At 36.1% G+C, this 17598-nt stretch overlaps 1 protein-coding gene across 1 annotated transcript in view; it reads left to right on the forward strand.

The window, feature by feature from the left end:
* Positions 1–17598, forward strand: part of SDCCAG8 (serologically defined colon cancer antigen 8) — a 249008-nt gene that overhangs the window by 112560 nt on the left and 118850 nt on the right. Inside the window, exon 13 of the mRNA XM_011955705.1 lies at positions 9771–9913. Coding sequence (XP_011811095.1) covers positions 9771–9913 — 143 coding nt within the window. The remainder of the gene's footprint in view (positions 1–9770; positions 9914–17598) is intronic.

Below are 17598 nucleotides of genomic sequence, written 5' to 3' on the forward strand. Positions count from 1 at the left end.
GGTTATGTTCCAAGTTCAACCTAAAAGGTTAAATATTGCATGTGATCAAAATTACTTTAAAACATCTCATCCGTTCCTCATAATTTAATAGTCTACATGGATTTGTCTATACTGATTTTATATGCATTTAGAGCCATATATTCCTGCCACATTGGAGACATTCATACCCTATCTCAAAGATTTTAATCCATCTCATTTTACTTTCATTGTTGGGATAGATTGCTATTTAATCAAATGAGGAGTCGATAAACAAGTTGACTTGTGTTTGGCAATGTTTGTGCTTTGTATGAAAAATATACCTGTTTCGTAGATGAAATTACCACATAGTGTTGTCGGATGGTCATACTATGAAAGGTACACATGTACTGTGACCGACCAAGGGCTCAGTGGATTCATGTCTCACTCTTCATGCTCACCCCGAGGCATTCACTCATTGAGTTGAATGAGTGAAGTCACCCTTACTTCTTCCATTTATCTCTTTCTGTTACATGTTGCAGCTATACTACATGTTCCTATTGCAGTAACTGTGAACCATCTGATTTTATGATCATAATGTTTGTAGACAAGGATGAAATGTACCACATAGCAGGGTGATAAGAGATTGCATCTCTTGGGGGCCATTTGCATCAAACTCAAGAGCAGAAACAGGGAGCCTTAAAAGTAAGAAATGAAGGGTACAACCTGGGCAAGGGACAGGTGTGCTTCTGAAGTGGTAGGTTCTTTAACATTGTAATTGATGGCTGTCTTTTACAGTTCAGCTCTTGATACATTTTCTGGTATCGAACCAATGCAAAACTTATTGTCAGACAATTTTAAAACTCCACACCATTGACAGCTGATAACTAGTGTGGTCAACAATTAGGAGATTTATATATTTGACTCCTTCATTATTTTAAGACTTTTCTATTTATTTCAACATTGTCTTCTTTCACTTTACCCCTTTTTACTCACAATTTCGGGTTGTCTTTATCCATTTCAATCTGTAATCTGAATCTACCTCTCCCAGTTACTCTTGGCGATATTCACAATACCTTAACAACTCTTTTGCAATGTATCATTTGAAAAATGTATCACCTCTCTTTTATAGCTTTCCAACAATCACATCTTATTTCAGATTTTTCCCTCATCCAGGGCTATCTTAATGTTCCTTTACAACTTTTATGTCTGCTCCTAGCATCAGCAGACATAAAAGGTCAAGATCTCTATCTGTGTATGCAAATATGTCAGCATACAATACCTTGAACATTGTTAATGTTTTACTCATTTAAAACACTGAAAAAGCATGATAGGATTGGGGCAAAAAAGGCCCTATATTATTTTAAAGAAAAAAATTGCAGATTTAATGAATGGCCTGATATTTTTTCTATGATGATCAGAAACTTACATTCATAAGAATGCAAAGCAAGTTTTTTTTTTCACTTTTAGCAAACATAAAATCTTTATTAAACCTGTCCAAAAAAGTAGAGCTATCACCTGAACTCATTTTTGTAAACTGACCTCAGAGTTGTAATGATTCTTTTGCCACTGAATCTCCTGGCATGACAGAACAGTGGTGTAAACTTGGCTTAGTCAAAAAGTCTGCTTTATTGTCACAATGTAATACAGTCAGCTTTATATCAGATGTCTTAAATTCTTCTCTTCTTTAGACACATACTTTTAGAAAGGCACTTCTTTCCTGCCATAGTTCCATTTCATCTGTTTTGAACACTTGTTTTGGCTGAGAGCTACGTTAGCTCTGAGGAAGTGCTTCTGAATTTAAGTGATCAGTTGATGCTACTTCTGTTAACATTATGCAAAGAAAAAAAAAGTTTCTTAAAATTCCTTAAAGAATATTTGCTTAGAGTAAGGATTGATTAAATAGCCACATTGGAAGCAATTGGAAAACTGAAAAGTTCCACAAAAATGTTGCATATTTTGTTGGGAAGACTGAAGAGTTAAGTTGCATGTTGATTCTTAGGCTGGCACGGAGTTCATCATGTTGTAAAAGGTGTAGACAGTGGGACCCGAGGCTAAACAAATCCAAACCTCAGGACGTCTTCAAGTCACTAGTCCTAAAGTCTCCAGGAGAAATGCTTCCTCAGAGTGAACCAGGCCCAGGGCTTTGCACATTGAGATCCTTGTGTTTGGTAGCATGATATTTGATCCATGTCATCTGAGTTGTATCTTCTCCTGTTGTCTCTGTGCTATTTGTGTCTTCCACCTATGTCACATTATAGGCCAAGAGGTTTTAGAAGGCAGACTGTGTAATTTCCTCTTTATTTTCTGTTAGATCTAGGATTGTTTAGGGAGACAATATGGTGTAGTAGAAAGATTATAGGACTTGAAATCAGACGAACTCCGTTTTGAATCTCAGCTCTGCCACTGTATAATCTTATGTAAGTTCCTTAACATCTGTGAGCTTCAGTTTTCTCATCTGTAAAACAGGAATAGGATACTTATTTTTATATGGTTGTCATGAACACAGAATGGAATTTTAAAATATAAAATGCTAAGACAGTGCCTGGTACATGGTAAGCACTCAAAAATGTTAACGGGTATCAGTGTTACTATTAAGTCCACAATGAAAGCATTAAGTCAGTGTTATGTGCAATCAACAATGGTAACCGTGAACAGGATTTCTAGAATGGTATCAGCAACCTTCTACATCTGCCACAGTGAAGAGGACAATCATTTTTGGCTGTTTCCAAAATGAGTTACTACTTATAATATCCTTTTGTTCACATAGGCTGGTTCCCCAAGTGTCTAGCTTGGAAAATGAGTCTTAGAAATACATTTTGCTATATTCTAGACCAGTGCTATGCCAAAAAATTTTCTGTGATGATGAAAATATTTTAAACTCGCACTTTCCAATATGGTAGCCATGGAATCACCACGTGGATACCAAGCACTTATACTGTGATTAATGCAAGTAAGGAGCTAAATTCTTTATTTTAATTAGCTTAAATTTAAATAGCCAAAGCTAGCTAGTGCAGCTGTAGACAGAAATTTACTAATGATTTGACAAAATCAATCTTGACATCTGTAAGTTAATAAAAGTATGAATAAATACTAAATTTCCAATGAGTACATTTTTTTTACACACACAGAACTTTATATAAATGATTATTTTCTCCCAAGTGATAGGTTATATGTTTCAAAATTCAGTATTATGTACTACCTTGCTTTTGGAAATATATTCTTTGAATTCATCCATTGGCTTCTGAGTGATAGATTCACATTGTCAAAATTTGTCAGCCTCAAACCTACCAGTTCCTTCTTTTAACTTGTGAGGATTTTTGGATCTAGTCTTCTTACTGTACTGTAATTTTTTTTCTCCCCATTCTCATCTTCTCTTACACAAACAAGTCACCCTATATTAAAGATGGCAAAATAATTTTTAAGTCACATAATGTTTAGTAGCAGGAATAAATCACTGCCATTGAGGTATTATAGTTTATGCTTCTTTTCTTTCCAGGCAAAGTTATCCTTTTGAATTAAGATGTTGTATAATGTTTCAAATAGGTTTTACATTCATGTCTTTGGATATTTTTTCTTAGGAAATCAGGAAAAATGTATAGTAGAATTTCTTTTAATGAAACTTTTTATTTTGTTCTATTAATTTATGTAAAAAATATATTTTAATTATCTGAAGTATAGAATGCTTCTCAAATTGTAGGATTGTGAAATCAATTTTATAGATTGAAGCAGGAAATGTTTTTTTTAAAGAAGTGGGATTGGCCAGGCATAGTGGCTAATGCCTATAATCCCAACACTTTGAGAGGCTGAGGTGGGAGGATTGCTTGAACTCAGGAGTTTGAACCAGCCTGGGCCGTATAGCGAGACTTTGTCTCCACTGACAACTTTTTTAAGATTGTCTGGGTATGGTGATGCACGCCTGTAGTCCCAGCTACTTGGGAGCCTGAGGTGGGAGGATCACTTTAGCCCAGGAGGTCACAGATGCAGTGAGCTGTGATCACACCACTGCACTCCAGCCTGGGTGCCAGAGTGTCTCAAAAAAAAAAATAAAAAAAAATAAAAAAATAAATAAATATGTAAGATAAGATAAAAGAAGTAGAATAAAATAAGATGGAATAGGAAATGTCAGAGTGCATAACACATCGTAAGAGTTCATATTGTTTCATGAAATGCTTCTTACATTTATATGTGTGTGTGTGTCTCTGAATTGTGATTTTAAAATGAATTTTTTACTGTGAATCTTGGCCAAAAAAATGTTTGAAAGCAACTGCATAATTTATTGTATGGTGTGGTGAAGGCAGTGAAGTTAGAAGATCTGGTTCAAGGCTTGGGTGTACTGCTTTAGACAATTTTCAATGTCTTTGACCCAAAATTTCTTATATGTATAAACAAAGATACCTGCCCTGTATGTTTCATGCAATTGTTTCAAAGATCAAATAAAATTCTAAGGTGATGTATAGTTGTAACACTCCTTATTCCTTTCAAGTAATAATTTTATATTGATAAAACTCAGTGGCTTGCACCAACAATCATGTATCTTTATATTTATGAGTCTGCAGGTCAAGTAAGATGTGGCTGATCTGTGCTGTATTTGACTGGGTGTTTCTGCTTCAGGTTGTGGGTTGTGCATTGTCTGGGCTATGGTTGGGGTTTGGGTCTGATCTCCATGTATTCTTTCTGCAGTCTAAGCTGAAGGGGCAGCGGCTACCCAGTGCATACACTTCTCTTGGTTAATCACCAGAACGTGAGCTAAACGTAAACATTTATGATTTTTGCTTACCTTATAGCCATGCAAATTCCACTGGCCAGATGAAATCATATGGCTAAGCCCAGAGTCCCTGGGGAGATGTAATGTATTCCACTCTCAGTGGAAGAGAGATGGGAGTGAATATTTGCTGAACAACAGTCTAAATAAACTATCATATTACCCCAAAACTATTAAACCCACACGTTTATTAACTGTCTCATTCTTAAATATAAAAGGATAGCCAAGTATTACCCTGTATTTGAGGAAAACCTAGAACATAATGGAGAGTCCAAATCAGATAAACAGGAAAGGAACCTGGAGGAAACTGAGGCAACATATAATGAGCAAAGGAAAACATTTAAATACTGTATATTCTAATAGGTAAGATATTATATTCATAGATTAAAATTAGCATGCTATGTCAAAAAGTCAATAAAAACAAGAAATAGCTCATAGAAATACAAAAGGAGTAGAAAATTTTCTTAACATTCAAAATGAGGTGTCATCAGTCAAAGAAATCTTTCAGAAGTTACAATCAGAAGACAGAGATGGAAAATATAAGAAAATGAGATAATCAATCCAACAACTAATGTCCTAGAGCTAAAGTGTATGGCATCAAAATATTTTAAAATAGTAGAAGAAAACATCCTCAAAATGAAAAAAAAATAAGCCTTCAGATTGAAAAGGACTCGCTGAAAACTCAGCACAAGAATGAAAAACAGCTCCATTCCCGGATTCAGCATTGCAAAATCTCAAAATGACAAGGAAAAAGAGATGACTGTAAAAGTTTCCAGAAAGAAAAAAATATAAATCATAGACCAGGTACTAAGAATCAGAATGGTACAGGGTTTTTCAGTTGTACTATTAGGATCTAGAAGACAGTGAAATAGTTATTAAAAATCCTGAATGAAAACTAATTTCAAAATAGAGTTTTATACCCAGCCGAACAATCAAGTGTATGCATACAGTAATAGCATTTTCTGGCATGTGAATACTCAAAAATGTGTTTTTCATGTGCCTTTTCTTATGAAAGGTACCTGGAGATGGCTTTCATACCAAAAAAGGGAATAAATTGAGAAACATGATGACTTACGACCCAGAAAACAAAGAACTCTAAAAGAGTATGGAGAAGGCTTGACACAAGATAGAGATCAACCAGGCCATACATAAGGTGCCAAGAGGGATATATCCAGAAAATTTTTTTTAAAAGGACTTATACTTTATCTAATATGTTTGGTTATTTGCAAAAATACTATTGATGGTTGTTTAACAGGTATGTTTGAATATTTGGGGGAAAATGTCAGTTATCTAGAAAAACAAACTATTAAAAAACTGGGCAATTAATTCTAGAAATAATAAAATGATATGTAAGAAAATTAATTTAAACAAGAGAATGCTTTTTTCAGCAGTGAGCAAATTTTTCATAATCATTATAATGTAAATGAACTACTGACTAATGCTTTAACCAAAATCATTATATGGGAGCATGAGATGGGTATGTAGGGTGGGTGGTACGAGACCTAAATTGTCACCCTTCTTCCCATAAGAAAGGTCTAATATTGAAAACTTAAGAAATAGCAATATAAGTTTGTCTTTTAAAAATATGAAGATAAACATCAGAAGAGCTAATGGTGTGTACCATTGGAGATTAGTTTTGAAATAGGGAAGATAGGTCATGGGCACTGCGTTCCTTGTTATGAGCTATTTAGTACTATGTGACTTAAATTAGGTGCATTACTTTGATGGGCAAATTTAATCAACAATAAAAATAAAGTTACACATGCCCATGATTAAGAAAAAAACTTCCTACAGTGTGGAGGGATATAAATGAACAGCATCAAGTCTCCCCTTTTCCAAATTCGATCCCCAGTACTGTTTTCTAGCAGTGATCACTTTTAACAGTTTCTACTTTGAGTTGTTCTGGTGGTTATAGTCATGACTTGAAAGATATCTTTTGATAAGGTGTAAAGCTAGCTGGACCTGCCTTTGCCCAGTTAGCCAAAAGATGGCCACATCAAACTGCACTGTAGACATGCAGGTTAATAGTGTGCTTTGAGAGTGATGTACGGTTGGCCTATGGCTGTTGTTGGTCTTTCATCCCCAAGCTACTATATACAGCCAGGGAAGCAGCCCTGACCTAGTTGGGTGAGGCAAAGGGTTATCCTGCCAGTGGGAGCATGGCATTTCTGGCAAGAGATTTCTCTTCTAACGGTTGGACTTGGTGCCATGGCAGATTTTCCTGACTCAGGGAGTAAGTGTTGAGCCCTGGTCCAGCTGGTTAGATTATTTGTTGATTTTGATTATCTGCACCAATAAGCTCTTTCGCTGGCATGGATAATCAGAAGCAGGCAGTAATTTTCCATCTTCCTAACAAAAATGCATTTCACATTTTGAAATTACAATAGATGAAGTTTTATTCAGTTTTCACCAAAATACTGCTTTATTGAGAAGGTGGAAGTTTTATGAATTGAGAACTCTTTAGAGATAGGCATATATTCTTAGGTGGGTCATTTTTTTCTTCCCACTTTTCTGTTCTTGAAAGACAGAGGGAAAAATCAGTAATAATGATATTCACTGTCTTTTATTCAGCTTTTACTGTGTGCTAGGCACTCTGCTAAGAATTCCTAGCCTAATTTAATCTTCACAACAGCTTTAGGAGCTTGTTATCACTGTGATTTTGGAAGGAAGAAACTATATAATAGTCTAATGACTTGTCCAAGGTCACAGAAAAGTGCCAGAGCTGTGTCTGGAGCCCTGATCTGTGATCCATGTTCTTTACCTCTGTGTTTGGACTGTCTTGCAATACAACCCTTGACTTTTTATTCCATGAGAAAAAGAAAGCAGCTAATTTATACTTAAAATCTAATTACCAGTGTAAGGTACATACGTTGTTATTGTTGCATAGTGCTTACAAAAACTGTATCTTTTCTTTTTAAAAAAAAGTTTGGAATTTTATACATTTTCTATTTCTGTCATTCTTTTGTCTTCTCTCAATTCAAAATTCTGGAGTCATCTTTGGTCTTCCGATTCCGCTCCTTTTACTTCCATAAAATCACCATGTTCTCTTTGTATTTCTGTTTTAAGTCCCTCCACTCCTCATGTCTGGAATACTGCAGTTATCTTTTCATGGTCTTCCTTCTGCCATTCTTTGCCACCTTAAATTGATTGTACACATTGATCCAGTTTTCTCAAGCTCAGCCTCTGTCATATGGCATACCTGTTTAAACCATTAATGTCACCCTATGATCTATAAGAAAAAGGTAGTGTTATTAATCCACAATTAAAGAGCTTTCATGTGATCGAAAGTATCACTCCAGAGCTTTTGTGCCCTCACTTCTTTCTCACTTTTCTTGTTCATGCTAATATATCCCTCATCTGGCTACTGAGGCATGAATTTTCTCTATAACTCAGTTGGTGTTTTTATATGCTTTGCATTTTGATAGTCTTCTTGTGTATATATGTCTCATTTACCCAGATGAATTATTAACTACTGAGTTTAGAGATGGGAACTCTGAATTCATCATATTATTTAGTATAGTTTCTTGCATATAGGACTGTGTAAGAAAATTAATGAATTAATTTTTGAAGTTTTAAAGTTAGCATATCTTTCCAATTCTGTAGTTCTTTGCTTTTGTTAATTTTATAAAGGTTAAACAATACACATTTAATACTCTTTATTTATTTTTATCTCTTTAATTATATTTAATTATGAAATTGGGAATATATGGGTTTAACTTTAATAACACAATATTTTAAAAAACAAGTCAGTTTAACTTAGTATTTCAATTTGAAAGCTACAGAAAATCTACACTGAATGAAAATGATATAATTATTTCATAGGTTTTCAAATAAACCAGTATTTGAGAACTGTACTAAGTTATTATATTGTTGGTTAATGTACGGTTTTGATGGAGATAAGCTGAATATTTATACTGTTATGAATACAAGAAAAAGTGTGAATGAATTATTTAATTTATCCTACATGATGTATTAAATGCAGTTGGAGGTTGTTCAGAATATTGAATAAGGACATGAGAAAATTTGGAAGTTTATTTAAATACTAAGTTTAAATCCCTCTACTTACACATAATTTTGTTTTCCAAAAGGAGGTTGCATTTTTTCTGTATCAAATTTGTTTCTTGCTTTCTGCTGAATTTGAAAATATTTCTGCCCTTTCTTTTTTTTTTTTCTTGTTTTAATAGCCTAAATATTTTTAAAAGTTCATCTTGTATTTTCTTTGACTTAATTTTACAGATGTTCTATTGATAAATAAATATTTCTACTTTAATATAGAAATTATTTAAAATTATGGCCTATATAAGGTATTTTTGCTTTGAAATATTTGAGTTTCAGTAAGATAAGGATAATTTCACCCTGAAACCAAAAAATAAACCTTCATATATTTTCATATTTATTAGTCTTAGAGTGTTCTTGTTGACTTTTAAAATTACAAATTTAAATGGAAATATTATTTTAGCTCAGAAATCTCATACACTCTCAATGCTTAAATTTCTCATGCTGTTTTTTTCCTGGATTATTTTTTCCAAGTAATATTGAACATCATAATCATGCCATTTTTTACACCTCACATTTTTCTAAAAATCTCTTAAATTATTTATTTTACTTTAATTTGAGTTTCAAAACACCCAAATGAAGCCATAAATTTATCTTTTAGAATAAAAAGTACATACTTGATGTAAATCACTGCATGTGTCTGATTGCATCTCACACAAAAATGTTACATTTTAAAGGTAGTGACATTTTAAGTAAATATTACTTTTTAAAGGGAATAACTCTTAGAGTGAAAGTGCAATTATCCAATTTGACTGCTCTCATTTAATCATTTCAGTTTTAAAATTAGACTTCATTTTACAATCCAAAATAAAATCTTACTCATGTGCATTTTTGGATGTGCTAATTCCTTTTGTCATAAAATGGAAGCTAGCCTAAATTTTCTAATAATTTTTTATCACATTGAAATTCATGACAAAAAACTAAAAATGAGCTAATTTTGAATTCAGGTGCATGTATTTTATATGGGTGCTTTTCCCCCTTCTCTCTACCTAAGGAAATAGAGAAATTGAGAACAGAACTGGGCGAAAGCAAACAACACTTGGAACAGGAGCAGCAGAAGGCAGCCCGGGCCAGAGAGGAGTGCCTGAGACTAACAGAACTGCTGGGCGAATCCGAGCACCAACTGCACCTCACCAGGTACTCCCTAATCCCATTATGCGCCATAGCACCGATTTCATTCCACTGATTTTTGCCACAGGCTTCCAAACAGTTGTTAGAGTTAGTCTTAGTCATTCGATTCACACATAGCTTTCAGGCATATTAAGAAAAGTGGAGATGTGGTAAGCAAAACACCCAGACATGTGAATGATAAGTGTGGCAGGGAATTACTGATAGATTACAAAACCTTTCATCTACAATGCTCAAATATTTAGGTGATTCTCTATCAATATAAGCAAAATGACATATTTCTCCTACCACCACTACTACCTCTTCTGCTAATTCTACATCTAATAAAAATCTTGAACTGAAGGATGTGAGGAATTTATTTAGAAAAATAATAAATACTCTCGGTGAGAGAGACAAAGTAAATAAATTGTAAATGCAGAGTGAAATGGAACTGATACAAAATAAGGAATCTGCATCCTAAGGAGGTGTAAAATTTCGAGATGAAATAGATTGGCACTGTTCATGTTCAAATCATTATTATAACCAGGCTTACACTATTGAGGTTTCAAATTACTTTGTTTCCATCATGAGATTTTGTGATGTGATCATCATTGTCATCAACTTTAGTAAATATGTAGCTCGGCCCTAAATTACATTAAGACTCTTTAGGTTGTAAGAATTGTGAATTTGCTGCATTGGAAAAACATACACACACATACACAAATACACACATAGAAAGAAAAATTCAAACAGAGAGAGGAGACACTTCACTTTATCATGTGTGGTTTCTTTTCACTTTGAGTTTTATTACGATTTTTCAGTGTTCACATCAAGCCTTTGGGGTTGCTCAGTTCTTAGAGTTTTTCAGTTTTTAGAGAGAACTTTGTTTAAATAAACATGTAAGTTTATGATATTTGGTTTGGTTTATAAATTAGAAAAACACTGGTCTTCCAATCATAGTAATATGTTGAATTTAAACTATGAAAGGGGACTGATCCCTTTTACATTAAATATGACAATGTAATTCTGAGCACGGTATGCTAACAGATGGAGAAAAGCACCACTTGAACAGCCTGCATTTGGAGAAAAAAATATTCTAGAGGTTGGTGAACCTCCCAAAGTTTTGGGTGAGTGTTAAGATGCCTCTGGTTCTGTTAAAATCAAACCTTGTATGAAACATTTTGTTATTATAATATTCCAAATGATTTCACATCTTCCCTTTTAAACAATAAAAGAAAGAGGAAAGAAAGAGAAAGCAAAGAAAGAAAATAAATTATTTATACACGTATGGTATCTAGAAAAAAAATCCTAATAGATGAAACATATGAGAAAAAAATTGCTTAATATTGCAGAATAATAACTGTTCTTTTAATGCTCATTTAAACTATTGTCATTGTAGAACTGAGAACCTAATGTTAGCATAATTCCTGTGGTTATTTAATCTTACAGGTTTCAGAATTTAGCTTCATCATGGTAATGTTAATAGTTTTTCTTTTCTGTCAGACTTCCATTCAGAACCAACCATTTGTGTGCTAAGCACTGCTAAACCTCAGAAATAGGGCAGCTTTTAACGTCTCAGTGTGGCTGAGCTTCAGTAAATAAATATTAATGCTGCTTTTGCCCCTTTTGCCATTCTGTCTTATTCAGAGAGTTAATTTCTGAAGTCAAAGTCCGTAGAGAGTTTTCCCGTGTAGTATCAATTTGTACTGTTTGACAAGATCAATTTCTTGCAAGTAGAGCATATTAAGATGCAGCAACTGCTGAAAATGGACGAGTGGTAACTAATTCCTTTGTTCTTAAGGAAAACGGTTTTGCTTGGTTCCATAGAAAGCTTTTTTTTGTTGAGCTTTATTTAAACCAATTCTACAAAAATTTAAACGTAGTTTTACAGGAAATAAAAATTATTTTCTAAGTACGGTACTCTTTTGTAAGCATTTTATGCTTAGTCTGTGTTCGTGTTTTATAAAATCCACATTCATAAATTTAAAGATGACAATTAGAAATGCAAGGAACTGTGTATATCTCCCCTTTGCACTGACAATGTGACTTGGTTGTTGGGCTATTTCTGATATATAGCACTTTTTTGTCTTTTTGTTTATTTGTTTGTTTTTTTAAGTTTGCCACCCCTCACCATGCTTTATTGATTTAGTATACTCAGGTGTGTGACTGAAAAATGTTGTGTCGTTCTTTTTCAGTGTAGATCAGCTGAAATACATAACTCCCACACAGATAACACCTTACCACACCGTCTCAACTTAAACACTTCAAATGGCATATTCTAAACAGAGTTTAAAATTGAATATGAAAACCATGTTTAAAGTAATGATGAAATAAGGATCCAAATCTTTAGAGGCAAAGAAAATTCAAAAAGTGTAGTAGAAATCTGTACATCAACCTAAAAGAAAAATAGCCTACCACTTTTTTGGTGTTTCTCCTTATTGGATTTTAAAACAGTAAATGGAGGCCAAGCACAGTGCTCACACCTGTAATTCCAACACTTTGGGAAGCCAAGACAGGGGAATCACTTGAGGCTAAGAGTTCGAGATCATCCTGAGCAACACAATGAGACCCCATCTCTACATAAAACAAAAAATATTAGGCAGGCATGGTGGTGCACCTATAGATCCAGCTATTTAGGAGGCTGAGGATGGAGGATCACTTGAGCCCTGAGGTTCAAGGCTGCTGTGAGCTATGATTGCACCGCTCCACTCCAACTTAGGTGACACAGTAAGACCCTGTCTCCGAAAAAAAAAAAAAGGAAAATAGAAATTTAGCATTAATTAAAGGACCCAAATGGGTGAGTGTAACATTAACTTAGTCAACAACTATTTATTGAGCAGCTACTATCTTTTAAGTACTATGCTTGGTCCTAGGCATAGAGAGAAAAAATAAAACTCAGTTTCTACCCTTAGATTGCTCATACTCTAGTAAAGAAGCCACATCTGTATATTCAAATATAATGGAGTGTGACAACAGTGCAATGATAAAACTGATGACTGCCACAGGAGCACATAGGGAGGAGGTCTGGCCCAGTCTGTACCAGAGGTGAAGGCAATAGTCAAGGAAAGCTGCTATCAGGGAAAGCTGACCGTGAAAAAGGGATAGTCAGGGAGGTGGAGATATTTGGCAGCAATCTTGATTAGTGAGTCCATGAATAAGAATTCTGAAAGTGGAAAAAGGTGGGTTGGGTACCCCAGGTAGAGAGACCAATAAATACAGAGACCTAAAGATGGGAGAAAACATAACTCTACTATCAGATTAGGTGATTGGTAGGAGATAAGACTGGAAAGGGGAGCAGGGACCCAGAAGAGCCTTATGGGCCATCTCCGGAGTTTTCGCCTATTCTGAGTTGCTCTTGATGCATTTTAAGCAGGGGTGTCAACGTGATTGAATTTCTGGGTTGGGAGCTTGACTCAGAGAACAGTGTGGAAAGTGAGCTTTGAGAGTTGATCTAGGAGACAGACAGACCAGTTAGCCCAAGGTCAGCAATTGCAGCCAATGGGCCAAGTCTGACCTATCATCTGTTTTTGTGTGGCCATTAACCAAGGATGGTTTTTATATTTTTAAGTGGATGAAAAAAAGGGAAAACAATATTTTTTGACACATAAAGATTATACATCCATAAATAAAATTTTATTAGAAAACACCACCATTATCCTTCATTTATTATGTATTTCTCTACCACACTTGGGTTGAATATGGTCCTCAAAGCCTAAAATATCTACTATCTGTCCCTTTACAGGAAAAGTGTACCAGCTTCTCAGGAGGCTGTTTAGTTCAAGTAAGAAGTCAAGAGGGCTTGAATAATGACAGATTCAAATATGTATTTAAAGAAGGTAATTGAAGAGCTTTGTGAAAAATGGATGGGTTGAGAAGAGATGACTGGCAGGGACCCCAATTAGAATATAAGCACCATAGTCCAGGGGGAGAGTAATGAAGCCCTTGGCTATGGCTATCCGGTGAAGTGGAAAGGAAGTCGCATCTTCAGGAGGCATTTGGAATCATGAATAAGAAAGGACAGAATTAAAGGTAACTGTAAGTTCTCTAACCCAAGTTGACTAGAGGATCTGTTAAGCCAACTGAGGAACTTAAAAGAGGTAGCCGAGGAAAAGAATACTTTTTATTGTGCAACCCCAGTGGCGATGTCCAATGTTGGCTTGGTGTGAGGAGAAAGGTCATGACTAGAGGCTTAGATCTGGATCCCCTTTTACATGAATGTATTCGTTGTAGCTAAGGGAGTAGTTAAAAGCACATAGAAAGGACCATGTTTTAAGGTACAATGGAAGAACAGCCCCCAGCCAATAAGACTGAAATGGGGTCTTTGGATGTATAAGAAAGGAGTAAAGAAGAATGATTCAAAGAGTATTTTTGGGTGGTTGGGTGGCAGTAACAATTAAAACCGTATGCTTTCCCTTAAGGGAGGTCCCCAGACAGCCTAGGATTGAAGAAACCTGAATTATAGTATCTTCTCTAGGCATTCACTCCAGGATTTCTTTGCAACTTTTGAGAAATTACTTAACTCTTTGGGCCTGCTTATATACCTATAAAATGAGGTGGGACTAGATGATTTATAAGTTTCCTTCTAGTTCTGGTAATCAATGATTCCAATCATGATTTAAGACAACCCATTATTAACTTCCTATTTCTAGACGTTAGGCATTTAAATTGCTTGGACGATCTTTTGTTTAAGGTATTTCCTTAGTTTGAAGTTTAGAAAGTACATTGAAATGACCCTCAGACCCACCACTTAAATTCATTGTAACTTAGGTTCTGCTGACCTCTCACAAAGGTTATCAAAATTGTCTCAACACTCTTCCAGTCTCTTTTGCTGACCATTGCCCAGTGAATATTCATGAACCTCTGCCTTGACTCTGTTACTTACTATACTCTGAAAACCTTCCATGGTGCCACTCTATTAGAGAAAGGCAAATGACAGCATGGCATGCGAGGTCATCCTGATAGGCTCTCAACCTTCCAGTCTTATTTCATCCAAGATGAAACCCTCTTATCTGCTGATTTCCAGACAAATGTAAGTCCACACAGCTCTCCTTGCACTTTTGGAGGGCTTTTTCTCCCATTTGCTGTTCTCTATACCTAGAATACCCCTCTGACCTTCTCTAGCTCTATTATAATCTTACCTTCTTACCAAGGTCTCCCTGAAATCCTGATTTTTCTACCTAGGCCTCCCAATTGATTCTCATCAGAGGGAGCACTTCTCCCCTTGAATCCTTCTTCCCACTTTGAGCTGATGGCATTTGAGCAAATGAATTACTCGAAGGAGGAAAAAGCAAAATCTGGGGGGGGAAAAAAAAAGATTATTTGGAAGTTTTTTGTGTACTTGCTATTTTTTGCTTCTGGAATGTGTTATTCTTCAAGTAGGAGGAGAGGTCTTATCAGTATTATATTTCTCAGAGCTCCTAGCTCGCCACTTTACAAAGAGTTGGAGCTCAATAAGTCATTAATAAAAATGGTGAATATATTCCAAATGTATGACTATTCTTTCAGGCTCAGTACTGCTGTACAAATAAATATCTTCTCACATATATCAGAGTAAAAAGTATAAGAAGGTGATAAGGCTAAATTTTTTTATTGGGAATTTTACTTGTCCCTATGATACTGTATTATGATTTTGTAATCACTTTTTATTTTTAACTTTGCATAAATATATATGTTTAAGTATATCAGAATCAAATGATAATCATTCTAACAATGCAAGTAGGTTTAGTAAAGTGCACCAGGCCTCTCACTTACATGTACGTGTTTAAAAACCACACACACACACACACACACACACTGTCTCTTAAACTAGACTTCCCCGTAATTAAAAGATGACAGTGGAAGTCATGTGCTGTGGTGCACACCTGCAGTGCCAGAAATTTGGGAGGCTGAGGTAGGAGGGTCGCTTAAGCCCAGGAGTTCAAGGCCAGCCTGGGTAACATAGCATGACTACATCTCTGAGAAAAAAAGAAAAAGATGACAGGGTTTGAAACAAGTGCCTTGTAAGCATGAACGCTAAACATATCTAGCCTAGCATGTATGAAAACAAAGCAAGGCTGCTTTCTTCCAGTTATTACTGTTAATATTACTCAGACAACTTCTTCCTTTTCCATAACAGACTTTCAGGTACATTTAAAACTGTTCGTCCATTTATTCACCCATTCTACATGGAGCGTTTTCTGTCGTAAGACGCTATGCTAGGGATGATGGGAGATAGAAATATAAAGTGGCCTCAACTACTGCCCTTCAGAAGCTTACCGGCTAGCGGGGAAGAGAAGAAAAGACATGAGTAGATCGGGTGTGGTGGCTCACGCCTGTAATCTCAGGACTTTGGGAGGCTGAGGCGGGCAGGGTACTTAAGCCCCAGGAGTTTGAGACCAGCCTGGGCAATGTGGCAAAACCCCATCTCCACAAAAAATACAAACATTAGCTGGGCATGGTGGTGCGTGCCTGTAGTCCCAGCTGCTCTGGAGGCTGAGGTGGGAGGATGGCTGAAGCCCAGGAGATCAAGGCTGCAGTAAGCTGTGATGGCACCGCTGCACTCCAGCCTGGGCAACAGAGCAAGACCTTGTCTCTAAAGTTAAAGAAAAAAGAAAGAAAAAGAAAATACACATGTAGTTGGTAAGATAAATGATAAGATCCAGAAGGGAGGTTCTAGAAAAGGATTACAGGGAGAGAAACAGATTACTTCTTACTGATTTTGGTAGGATTTGGATGTAGGAAAATGGGAATGAAGGGTGTTCCGTGTAGGGGAATTGATGGTATTTTGGAGGTGCGCATGTACGCATAAGAGTAAGTTAAATACAGGACACACGACGATCATACAGACACCTAATGGTATCACCTCGGAATAAGAATATATTCATCTTAGGCCAGGCATGGTGGCTCACGCCAGTAATCCCGGCACTTTGGGAGGCCGAGGCGGGTGGATCACGTGAGGTCAAGAGTTTGAGACCAGCCTGACCAACATAGAGAAACCCTGTCTGTACTAAAAATGCAACATTAGCCGGGCATGGTGGCACAAGCCTGTAATCCCAGCTACTCGGGAGGCTGAGGCTCAAGAATCGCTTGAGCCCGGGAGGCAGAGGTTGCAGTGAGCTGAGTTCGCACCACTGCACTCCAGCGTGGGCAACGAGTGAAACTCGTCTCAAAAACAACAACAACAACAGATTGATCTTAGTATCTGCATGGTACCATGCTACATGTAGCAACTCTTTAAAAAATAATAGAGTTACAGCTAACAGCAGTGGCTAACACTTGCTGAGCCTCTACTCTTCCAGGAACCAAGCTGAGAGCTTCTCATATAATCCTACCAATAGCTCTATAAGGTTACAGATTCTTATTTTCTCTAATTTACAGCTGAGGCAACTAAGGCACAGAGAAGGAAAGGAGTCATCTGAGGTTACACAGCTGATATGTTATCGAAGCAAGTTTTGAACCCCAGTAATTTGCCTGCAAAGCTTGTACCCTTAACCATTAAGCTGTGATTCTATGTAAATTACTAGAGAAATGGATTAATGCAATTGTTCTGAAAAAGACAACTTAGAAAATCAGTAACATTAATTTATAATAGAAATAAATGTTAGCCGGGCGCGGTGGCTCAAGCCTGTAATCCCAGCACTTTGGGAGGCTGAGATGGGCGGATCACGAGGTCAGGAGATCGAGACCATCCTGGCTAACACGGTGAAACCCCGTCTCTACTAAAAAATACAAAAAAC

Source organism: Colobus angolensis, unplaced genomic scaffold, assembly GCF_000951035.1.
Source record: "Colobus angolensis palliatus isolate OR3802 unplaced genomic scaffold, Cang.pa_1.0 Scaffold40, whole genome shotgun sequence".
In the NCBI taxonomy this organism is placed as follows: Eukaryota; Metazoa; Chordata; class Mammalia; order Primates; family Cercopithecidae; genus Colobus; species Colobus angolensis.